This window comes from Anopheles stephensi, chromosome 2, assembly GCF_013141755.1.
Source record: "Anopheles stephensi strain Indian chromosome 2, UCI_ANSTEP_V1.0, whole genome shotgun sequence".
Classification (NCBI taxonomy): domain Eukaryota; kingdom Metazoa; phylum Arthropoda; class Insecta; order Diptera; family Culicidae; genus Anopheles; species Anopheles stephensi.
The window spans coordinates 42,979,022-42,991,257 of NC_050202.1; the positions used below are offsets into that span (position 1 = coordinate 42,979,022).

Below are 12,236 nucleotides of genomic sequence, written 5' to 3' on the forward strand. Positions count from 1 at the left end.
GGAATTGTCTTCTACTAGCTGTTGTTGTGATGATGTTGGTTTCGGTGATGTCGTCCCACGCTTAACTGGTGTTCGTTTTAGCTTTTTCGATCGAGTAAATGGTGATGGCATCGTTCGTCACACATGCACACACACCATCAACGTCGTATCGAGCCGTTGCACAAGAATCCGCGCCAAGCTAAGCTGTCACACACACACGCGCATACACGTACACGTACATTCGCTTGCGCCACTGCGCAATTGCACACGAACCGATACCAAGCTGAACGCACTAACACACATTCACTTGCACCGGCACGCCATTTGCAACCGCTAAAACCCAAGCCAAACACTTCTCCTGAAAAGAACACTTTTCCCTTCTTGTTGTCTGGAATGCCCTCAGGCAGCTTCCGTCGAACAGCACTGACCGAAAACACTCGCGTTTACGGATACTGTTCGATCTGTTTGTCAGTAGTAACGCACCAAAAGTCACGTCACTGTAGGGCGTCTAGAGCCCTTAACACCCGGTCTCGGATGTTCCTTTGTACCGACTTTACGCGAGAAAGACAAACCACTTATCACAACACTGGGTAACTTTATCCGGTTCGAAGGACCACAATGTTGTGTCTCTAGCGGTGGACTGTAACTTGAGGGGGTGGGGTAGTAGGTTTTCTTTCACCATAAATCGGGAGCCCTCACGGAAAAGACGATCTTTCTTCGTTGATGTCGCATGCAAGACTAAAGTTCATTTATTATCACTTCAATGTGTGCGTGTCGCACTCCGAATTCTACTGTCACAAAAATATGCAAACCCAAGCAACAACCCAATCCCTGTGACACATGTCAATTTGCCCAAGCAGCAAACGCAATGCGCAACTCGCACAACAACGGTTTTTACAAGGTTTTTTTAACAAGGGGTTTTTCTCTGTGTCTTCGCACGTGCTCAATTCTTTCTGTCCCGTTGACAGCTCTTGCCCAGGGTGTCTCTAGATGAGATGGCTCAAACTCAAGGTGTGTAATTTATTGTTGTATCTTGTGATACAATATATATTTTATTCCTTTTCTAATTGTACACGTCTTTTGTGCCCGAGCCTGCAACGAAGAGTGCGCGGTTTTCTTGGCGTCCCCAGAAGCTGTCAAGCTTCAACCCGTTTATAACCCTACGCTCACGTCTCCAACATCCCCCTGCTTTAATTGCGATAATCGCTCATCCAAACAGGCTGCTTCTTTAATCGTGCTGATCGACGTGGAGCTGCATCCGAGCAGGTCTGCTGAGAGTTGTCGTTATCAGGCTCAACATGTTCCGTAGTCGTCGACGGAACTAAAGATGAGGATGCCGGCTCGATACTTCCAGGCATGTCCCAGGCATCCAACAATACATGCAGTGGAAGCTGTGTTTGCTGACGGTCGTCCGCTGCATGTCGTATTCTAAGCTGGTTTACGTGGTATCGTAGAGACCTACCGCAGATGTCAATCATGTACATCACGCTTCCCAGACGATCAGTCACTACTCCGGATACCCACTCCCAGCCATTCCGATGGTATCTTTTCACGTAGACCTTGTCGTTTACGCAGAAATTCCTTCCGACGATAGTGTCATTCACCGCTGGTTGTCTAGCAAAATTACGAGAAGATGGTCGCAAAAGCTCGAGAGCGGTTCGAACTTTCCTATTCAGCATCATCTCCCCCGGCGATTTCTGCTCCAGCGTCTTGTTCGGCGTGGTTCTGTATGCCAACAGAAATTCATCAAGGGCCTCATGCATTCCACCATTTCCTTCGCGGATCTTTTTAACAGCTCGCTTAAAGGTGTCCCCGAACCTTTCAGCCTGCCCGTTCGATTGCGGATGATACGGCGCAGTTCGCACATGATGGATACCGTTCTGTATGCAGAAGTCCCCGAACTCCGAACTGGTAAACTGCGTACCATTGTCGCTGACAATCGTCTCTGGCATACCAAACCGTGCACACAGTCCTCGTAATATCTTAACCGTTACTTGTGCAGTTGTATGCTTTGTCGGTATTATTTCTGGCCATTTGGAATACGAGTCTACTGCCAGAAAATAATACTCTCCCTCGATGGGCCCGGCGTAATCAATATGAATACGCTGCCAGGGAGCGGTCGATTTTGGCCAATCCACCGGTGCACAGTGCTCTGGAGACTTCGCTGCACTTGCACACGGTTGACACGTTTTAACAACGTCCTCGATTTCACTGTCCATCTTTGGCCAATAAACGTATCCTCTTGCTAGTGCCTTCATACGAGTTACCCCAGGGTGTCCTCTGTGCAAGAGCTTCAGCACTCGATCTCGCATGTTTGCTGGAATCACAACCCGTTCTCCGAATAAGAGGCAATTTCCCACAGTGGATAAGGCCTCCCGCCGTACGAAGAATTGTTTCAGCTCTACACTTTTCTCTTCACCCATCGGCCAACCATTCTGGACGAACTGGAACACCTTCCGTAACATAGAATCTGTTTGTGTACCACGCTCCAAATCCTTGAAATTCAACGGCAGGGCTTGAGTTGCACTCGTCACCAGATGATTCATATCATCTTCAAGCTGGATACTAGCAATAACGTAATCCTCTTCTGGCTTTTCGTGACGATTCATCAATCTCGAGAGGATGTCCGCATTGCCAAACTTGTCTGTCGCTACGTATTCTATAGTGAAATCGTAAAGAAGAAGCGCTAATGCCCAACGCTGAAGCCTGTTCGCAGTGTACAACGGAATTCCTTTACGTGAGCCGAAGATTCTGAGGAGAGGTTGGTGATCAGTTTGTAGCGTGAATTTACGTCCGAACAGCATGCGGTGGAACTTCGTCACAGCGAACACAATTGCGAGACCCTCGCGATCTGGCTGACTATAGTTCATTTCCACCTTCGTTAACGCTCGCGCGGCATGCTGGATAACCTTTACACGCCCATCCGGAAACCGATGACTGATGGTAGCTCCCAAACCTACTGATGAAGCATCCGCTGACACGATTATATCCTTCGACGGATCATAGTGGGTCAGAAGTAGGTCGGAACTCAAAATCTCCTTAAATCTCTCAAAAGATTTCTGGCATTCGGCTGTCCACTTGAATTCGCCTCCCTTTTGCAACAAAAGGTCTAGAGGATACCGCAGATCTCGCATCTGTGGTACGAATTTCCCATAATAATTTATCGCACCAAGATACGATCGAACCTCACTCAGCTGCGATGGCGCTGGCATTTTCAAAATGGCTTCTATTTTCGACGGGTCCGGTCGTAGGCCTTGCCCATCCAGCAGATGTCCCAGGTATCGTATTTGGGGTTTCAAAAAGGAACATTTTTCCACACGTAGCCTAAACCCAAACTCCTCGATCCTTGACAAAACAGCTTGCAGATTCTTCAGATGGCTTTTCACATCTGCACCACCTACGATGATGTCATCCATATAACCCGCAACACCTTCCAGCCCACTCAACATAGAGTCCACGATCTGCTGGAATGCACCAGGTGCTGTTTTTACCCCCGGCGGTAGTCTGTTGAAACGGTAAAGCCCCTTGTGAGTGTTAATAGTTAACAACTCACGACTTTTCTCGCATACTTCCACTTGCAGGAAGGCCTCAGCCAAATCGATTTGGCTAAACACTACCGACTTCCCAATGGCTGTGAAGATGTCTTGAGGAATCGGCAACGGGTACTGGTGTGGCTGAAGTGCGTCATTAAGACCGGTCGAGTAGTCGCCACAAATTCGAACGGTTCCGTTTGCTTTCCTCACCACTACAATGGGTGCAGCCCATTCTGAGGAATCGGTTGGTGTAATAATACCGAGACGCTCCAACCTTCCCAACTCATCTTCGACCATTGTCTGCATCGCATACGCCACAGGGCGTTTCGGGCGGAAAACAGGGTTAACATTGTCTTTCAGCTGCAAGCTTACTTTTACCTTGTCACACCGACCAAGCTCGCTGGAGAATAACGCAGGAAATTGTTCTAAAACGGCCGCACCAGCATCTTTAGTGGAACTTATGATGTTGCAGAAGGCATCAAGTGGCTGTTTCCACAATCCGAAAACATCCATACTGTCTGTTCCAAATAACAACAGGTCCTCTTCCACAACACGCACTAACACCTGCTTACGCCGTCCATTGACTTCCATAATACCTTTCCATTCTCCCAGCAGCTTGAGTGTCTCACCATTTTCCGTCTTGGCTGACACTGTTGCACTGTCTAATTTCGGACTGCCTATTTGACGCCACGTACCCCTCGATATTATAGTGATATCGGCACCGGTATCTAACTGCAGTTGCAACCTACGTCCGTTTAAAATTACATCTACGTATTTGCGTTTGGCCTGGATTTTGTTAACCGTTACCACCTTAACGTTTGCGTTGCGAGACCGATAGCGGAAACGATTACGGTTCGCCGTCTTACAAAATCCCTCCTTATGGCCTACCTTATTGCAGTCCTTACATGCGTGCGTAGCAAATGAGCATTCCCTCGCGAAGTGTTTATCACCACACAGCCAGCAACTTACTGCTTTTTGTTCTTTATCACGCACAGGATTGCTGCGAAAATCTTTGACGCTTTTCCTAACAGCCCGTACCTCCTGCGAAGCGGTAGATATCAGCTTGCTGTCTTGGCGCAGGTTTAGCAGGCGTTGAGATTCACCACATAGTTGGTCCAGCGTTATGTTTACGTTGTCTTCCATCTTAGAGAGCAACCGTACTCGAATATCGGCATCCGCATCTCCCTTGAGTCCACACACGTATAACAAACATTTAATCTCCTCCTCTGCAATCCCCGCCAACTTAGCTTCCACGACCTTTTTATTAACACGGCACGCGTACGCTCGGTACTCCTCGTGTGACTCTTTCACCATCTGCAGGCACTTAAACCGTTTGCACACGGTAGATTCGCGGTCTCCAAACAGCTTTTTCAGCTTCTCCACGGTGGTGGTGAAATCGAAATCCTTCGGCTGTTTTGGCATGATGGAGCTTATGTAGCGCTCGTGCTCCGCTACACCTATCTTCCGAAGAAGAAGACGAAGCTTTGTTCCATCATCCAACCGTTTCGCGTCATCCAGGAATAACCCTTCATATCGAACAAACCAGCCTTCGAAGTTTGTTTCCTCTGTATGATGAAATTCCTTGATCTGTCCGGCGATGGCGTCTATCGCTTTTTCAGGACATTCGCTGTCCTTTGCCTTCATCACCGACATCACGCTGTTCAACAGCTGCTGTTGCTGATTTAACATTTGCTGCTGCTGCTTGAACATCTTTACGATCCATGCCGCGTTCGGTTCTACCGGTGTAGTCATTTTATATAACTCGTCGCCACTGTTGTATCTTGTGATACAATATATATTTTATTCCTTTTCTAATTGTACACGTCTTTTGTGCCCGAGCCTGCAACGAAGAGTGCGCGGTTTTCTTGGCGTCCCCAGAAGCTGTCAAGCTTCAACCCGTTTATAACCCTACGCTCACGTCTCCAACATTTATGTTATTAAGGTTAATAAATTTATAACTGTTTACACCATTAACTTTTAATTTCCATTTATTACAATATTTTGAATATTTTTTGAGGGCTGAATTAAGTGCTTTAATAATTGGTTTTGTTTTGGTGTTTTGGTGTAAGCTGATGATTTAGTGTTACCTATGTGTTTGCACTGCATCGGCCCTTGCCTGTTGGAGTAATAATTCCAACGAACTTTACAATGTTTAAGCGCGGTTATACAACGCAGTTTGGCTAGATCGACAGAGCCCTTAGAAAAGTGTAGTAGATAGGTGGCGTGCTCATCGTACTTTTTGTTGCGAACGTTCAGTTTCTTAACAGAAACTGGTTTTATGCCTTTGTCGATAACTATTTGCTAGTTTTACTGAATTTCTCGCTTTATTTCTGCGGTTTTCTCTCCTTGCTTCTCGACCACGCGGTTGTTGGACACTCTCACTCTTCTTCTTCTTCCTTTTCTTCTTCTTCGTCCATGTCATGCATTTGACATTTGTCACACTTTGATTTCGGGATCCAACCACCGTAGATCACGTGGATGACATTCACGAACATTCTGGCCCCTTCAGAACTACTGTTCTGACCCTATACAGGAACTGGTAGAATGCTGATCTTCGCCACTGGACGAGTGTATTGACCATTCTTTGTTTGTAGTGTCACCACCCTTACAACGCCATCAGTACCGGGATGAGTCTTCACTATGCGAGCCATAGGCCATTCCATTGGCTTAGGGGTTTCGTCGCGTAGAATCACCAGCTGACCTTCTTTGATTGTTGTAGGCTGCTTGAACCACTTGGATCTCGGTTGTAGGGTAGACAAGTATTCTGAGGTCCACCTTTTCCATAATTGTTGATATAGCTGTTGTACCAAGTGCCATCGTTTAAGTCGGTTAACAGGGATGTCGTCATAATCTGCATCAGGTACAGATTTCAGGCAGGATCCGGTGGGGAAGTGGCCTGGCGTTAGTGGTTCGTAATCGCTGGGATCATCGCTCAGGGCAATTAGCGGTCGAGAATTCAGGCACGCTTCGATTTGAAACAAAAGGGTTTGCATATCATCGGCATGGAGAGTGGTTTTCCCAAGCACCCGAATGAAATGCTTCTGAGCCGAATGAATTGCCGCTTCCCATAACCCACCAAAGTGCGATGCCTTTGGAGGATTAAAGTGCCATTGAATTCCTTGTGAAGCACATTCCTGCAACAGATCCGTTTGTAGAGTATCGCTCGACATCAATGCTCTCAATTCGTTCGACGCTCCTACAAAATTTCGCCCATTATCGCTGTAGATGTACTGGCACAGTCCTCTTCGAGATACAAATCGGCGAAATGCTTGAAGGAATTTTGCTGAACTGAGATCGGCTACCAATTCTAGATGAACTGCTTTTGTGCTGAAGCACACAAACACAGCAACGAATGCTTTACCCGGAGCGGCACGACGATGAATTGGAGCGAGGTTTATAGGTCCCCAGAAGTCAACACCTGCTGTATAAAAGGGGTGACTAGGTGTTGCACGTGTAGATGGTAGATCTGACATCAATTGTTCAACAAGTCTAGGGCGAGCTCGTGCGCATGTGATACAGCTGTGTACCACTCGTTTGGCCAGGGATCTGGCCCCTATGATCCAATACCTTTGTCGAAGTAGGTTTAGTAGCAACTGCGGTGCTGCATGAAGATGTCTCTCGTGGTATTCGCGGACGATGAGCAGAGAAATAGGATGTGATGATGGTAACAAGATTTGATGCTTGCCGTCGTAAGGTTGTTGAGTGTTCGGTAGTCTGCCTCCAACACGAATAAGATTTTCTGAAGATACGAAAGGATGAAACCATTTCAGTCGAGAGTTTGAAGAAACATGATGATCTTTCTCGAGTTGTGACAATTCCTTTGCAAAAGAATTTCGTTGGATGGCATGTAGAACTCGATGTTCTGCTTCTTCGAGTTCGTGGGATGAAATGACAGTATTGAACTGTCTGTAGTCTGTTGTGTTTCTCAGTTTGCCATTCATTCGTAAGCAGTATGAAACCACTCGTAGTAGACGTGGGTAGCTCGAGAACTTTGCAGTAAGTTGATCTATGAATGGTGTTTCTTGTGGAGACGTACACATGACGGTTGTATTATCAAACGATGAACGAGCCTCTGACAATGCTTCATTAAGTCCATCAGAAGAGGAGTTTGATGCTGGCCAGTCGTTCTGAGATGATGATAACCATGACGGTCCATTCCACCACAAATCGGATGCGAGAAGTTCGGTTGCGTGCAATCCTCGAGATATACAGTCTGCAGGATTTTCTAGTCCAGATACGTGGTTCCACATAGTTGGCTTCGTAGCATCCTGAATTTTTGAAACCCTGTTGCCGACGAAAACGTTCCATTTTTGTGGTGATGCCTTTATCCAATGGAGTACGACCGTACTGTCAAGCCAAAAATAGCATTCTGCAGGTAGATGAATGGATGACCGAAGTTTAACGTATAGATCCGCAGCTAACACAGCTCCGCATAACTCAAGTCTCGGAATACTTAGTGTTTTGAGGGGAGCAACTCGTGACTTTGAAGCTAGAAGCGCTATCTTGATTGTTCCGTGTAAATCTATCGATCGTATATAAGCGCAAGTTCCATAGGCAACCTGGGATGCGTCGGCAAAGATATGCAACTGAATCGATGTAGGGTTTGCTATGATTACACATCGCGAAATCCGCAACTCGTTCAGGTTTGGTAATGTTGACACGAATGAATTCCACAATAGTTGTATGTCCGGTGGCAACTCCTGGTCCCAGTTAAATGCAGTGCAATCAGCATTTCTAAGTGTCCACAGCTTTTGCATGAAAACTTTAGCTAATGTTACCACTGGTCCTGCTAAACCCAGAGGATCATAAATACGGGCAATTAATGAGAGCAAAGTTCTTCTTGTAAGCTGTACAGTTGCTGTTGCTGGTTTGAGGTCAATATTGTATCGCAAAGTATCCGATGCAGGTTCCCAAAGCAAACCTAGAGTTTTGATGACGTGGTCGCAGTTAAACTCTATCGAAGTGCTTATAGCGCGATGTTCTGGCGGTACTTGTAGAACAGTTTGGTTGTTTGAAGCCCACTTCCGCTATTGTAGACCTCCTTTTCCCAATAATGAAGTTAATTGACGAACTAGTTCAGATACTTCGGAAACACTTGCTCCGCCAGAGAAAAGATCGTCGACGTAGAAATCTCTCTTAAGAACGGTTGCTGCTAATGGATAGGATGTTCCTTCATCGTTTGCTAGTTGTATTAACGCTCTTGTGGCAAGGAAAGGAGCACTAGCTGTTCCATACGTGACCGTCTGTAATTGATACGTTTCTAAAGGTTGATCTGGACCGGGTTTCCACACTATGAGTTGCAAAGGTGTATCTCTTGAATCTACGAGTACTTGACGATACATCATTTTAATATCTGCCACTAACATTATTTCCCGCATTCGAGCTCCTATTATGATCGATCTGATGTCTTCTTGAACTGTAGGACCTACCAAGAGTGCGTCATTCAAAGATATGCCGCTAGACGTTTTGCAAGAAGCATCAAATACAACTCGCAGCTTGGTTGTGGTCGAGTCTGATTTCATAACTGCATGATGTGGCAGATAGTACTGTTGCACAGAAGGGTTGTTGTATTCTGTTTCATGAATGCGTTTCATGTGCCCAAGTTGAATGTATTCCTGCATGAAAGATGAGTACTGCTTTTGGAGTTCGGGTTCGCGTTTGAAACGAGCAAGTAGATATGACAATCGACGAACCGCCATATTTCGGTTACGTGTGCAGTAGGATCTTCTTCAACTTTCCAAAATGTTTCCATGAGACTTTGTATATCGTCTACAGTTGTTTTGCAGTGGTTAACGATGATGGAATGTGGATACTGTACTGATTCGGTCGTTGCTGTTCCAGAAATTACCCATCCTAGACGAGAGTTTGATAATGTTGGTAAATTATTCCCAAGTCGTATGGTTTGTTGAAATTGAAACACTTCAAAGAATATTTCAGCACCGATGAGTACGTCAATTTGATCAGAACGGTAAAACGCAGGATCAGCAAGATGTATGTTGGATGGAATATTCAGCGATGTTGCATTCACTGTCGTCGTGGGAATGTTGCCGGCTATGATGGGTAACGAAATTGGCTCTCGGCGACCGTACATACGCTGAGCTAGTTTATTTGTTATAAGGCAGGTTTCACTTCCGGAATCAAGGAGAGTACGCGCTGTATGCTCCATGCCTTTCTCGTCAATCAAAATGATTGAAGCAGTAGCCAGCATACAGTTCGTTGCTTTTGTCCCAATGATGTACAGGTAACCGACTGAATCGGTGTCACAGGATCAGCTGAAATATCGAGTTCATTAGGTTGGGTTAGTTGTGGTATCTTTGAAGATTGTCCTCTCGATGAGTTTGTTTGTGAGTTGATGCACAGTAGGGTGTGATGACGTTTACCCCAGCTTCGACAGTTACTCGATGATTGACAGCTTTGGGATCGATGTCCTTTTCGTAAACAGTTGCGGCGAAGGGACTTCCTGCGAACAATGTCTTCTTTTTCGGTCAAGGAACATTTTTTAAATTCGCTGCAAGTGTATATCGGATGGTTTTGTGAACAAAAACCACATCGCGATTCGTATGTTGCTGCCATAATGTTGACAGCTCGTTGTGTAGCTCGCTTTGGAGCTTCAGTGTTGCTAGATGGCGAGAGAGAATCAAGCACTGTGATTCTTCGATGTATGAATGAGATTAGATCAGCATATTTCACGTTGGTGATAGATGCTCCAGCTTCCTTCCAGCTTCGTAGAGTTGTTGGATCCAACTGATGCGACAATAAACGGATGAGCAGAGTGTCCCAGTACTCGGTTGGTTCTCCCAATTGTTTTAAAATCTTCACATTCGCGTCGAAGCTATCTACCAGCTTGCGTAGATCCGTCGATGATTCTCGCTTAAGAATGTCAGATTTGAACAATGCTTCAACGTAGTTTTGTTTCAGTTGGTCGGAGTTGTTAAAGTGGTCGAGAAGAATGTTCCATGCTGTTATGTAGTTGTCCCCGTTGATGGGAACGCTCTGTATTAACTGCAAGGCAGTTTCGGTCAATGAGGATCGCAGGTAATAAAACTTCTGTGTACTGTTAAGGGTCGTTGACGCATGCACCATCGTTCCAAACAGGTCATGATAATGAAGCCAATTGGTTTGCTTGCCGTCGAACATCGGGAGTTTTACGTCGGGCAGTTTCACTTGAGCCATCATGTTTGTCACGTGAGATGGTGAAAACGTATCCTTAGCGGTGTCTTTTGCTGTTTTTTTCACCTTCTCCTCCAGAAACCCCTTCGTTTTGTAATAGATGCATTCGGTTTCCGCACGCTTCTTCAAATGCTGCTCGAAGAAATCTTCATCTAAGATTTCCAGCTCATCCTGCACCTTGTTATACTTTTCCCACAGTTTTTCAAGGGATTCCAAGCGTACATTTACTTCGCTGTTGTTGGATTCCTGAAATCGTACAACAAAGGTTAGAATAGCGTCTACGGATCGTTCGATGCTCGTTCGTTGTTTTGTTAGGAGTTTCACTCGGCGTTGTTCTGCCATGATGATGCGTCACGCTATCCGGTTCGAAGGACCAAAATGTCGATAACTCTTTGCTAGTTTTACTGAATTTATCGCTTTATTTCTGCGGTTTTTTCTCCTTGCTTCTCGACCACGCGGTTGTTGGACATTCTCCCTCTTCTTCTTCCTTTTCTTCTTCTTCGTCCATATCATGCATTTAACATTTGTCACACTTTGATTTCGGGATCCAACCACCGTGGATCACGTGGATGACATGCACGAACAATGGACATGTGGAAGATTTGTGTCCCAAGGAACATTTAATGCACACCGGCGCGCTCTGTGGCAGTTTTCAGCTCCATGTCCAAATCTTTGGCAATTTTTGCATTGCATAGGACCAGGTTGTCCGGAAAAGTAACGCCAAGTGACCATTTGATGGTTGAGAGCCGTGATTGTTTTTAAAACACTCATGTCTACTGAGCCTTTGGTGAAGTGCAACAGGTACAATGCCTGCTGGTCATACCGCTGTTGCCTGATGGGTAGCTTATTTATAGCTAACGGGTTGATTTTTTCTTGCTGCAGAAGTTCTTTAAGCTCTTCAGTTGGCATGTCGATTAGGCCTTTTAAGACGATTTTGGTCGTTTTGTCCTCGTGTAGTTGGTAAGAGTGGAACTCCGTGTTTGTCGATTTTAGCTTTTGGCAAACTGCTTTGAAATCTGCTGTGGTAGTGGTGCGGACTATAATACCTTTGTAGGTAGTCGCTGTTGTATAGCGCATGACACCAGATGCCATGATCTTCTTGTGGATGTCCGGAACATTAGAGCTGGCGACCGTTATTGGTGGTGGTGCGTGCTCTGGCTTGACGTTGCCGGACGGTTTGGGTCTGGTATGAGTGATGTCGATCTCGTTGTCATCAAGCGATAGTAACGATGCGTATGGATTTGCTGCACACTGTTGTATGTTTGGCAGTAATCTGCGTTTCGGCCTGGTAGCAGTTCTCATGGGGATCGGCCGCTTTTTATTTTTTTGGGAGCTATGACCCATCGTGGGTAAGCTCGTTATTATCTGTTATCACCTTTTGTTGTCTGTGGTTTTGCACTTTCGTAGCCTCGATTTTTACGTCTACACGCAGTGGAGGTTGGATAGCGACTGGTTGATAATGTGTCATTGGAGCCCTTTTGTCTTCATGGTGATTGTTTACACCTTCCCTTTCTGGCGCGGGTGGAGAGATTTTCACATGAAGCATTCTATGGT

General features: G+C 45.8%; 2 protein-coding genes across 2 annotated transcripts in view; one reads left to right on the forward strand and one right to left on the reverse strand.

Moving 5' to 3' along the window:
- Positions 1 to 12,236, forward strand: part of LOC118507506 (translin-associated protein X) — a 168,194-nt gene that overhangs the window by 42,214 nt on the left and 113,744 nt on the right. The gene's annotated exons all lie outside the window — the stretch shown is intronic.
- LOC118502372 (uncharacterized protein K02A2.6-like) lies at positions 1,170 to 5,264 on the reverse strand. Its single transcript, XM_036034592.1, has one exon. The coding sequence runs from the start codon at positions 5,262 to 5,264 to the stop codon at positions 1,170 to 1,172; it is 4,095 nt and encodes a 1,364-aa protein (XP_035890485.1).

Excerpts from the sequence above, each read along its gene's own strand:
- LOC118502372 (XM_036034592.1), bottom strand. The coding sequence starts at position 5,264 with ATGACTACACCGGTAGAACCGAACGCGGCATGGATCGTAAAGATGTTC.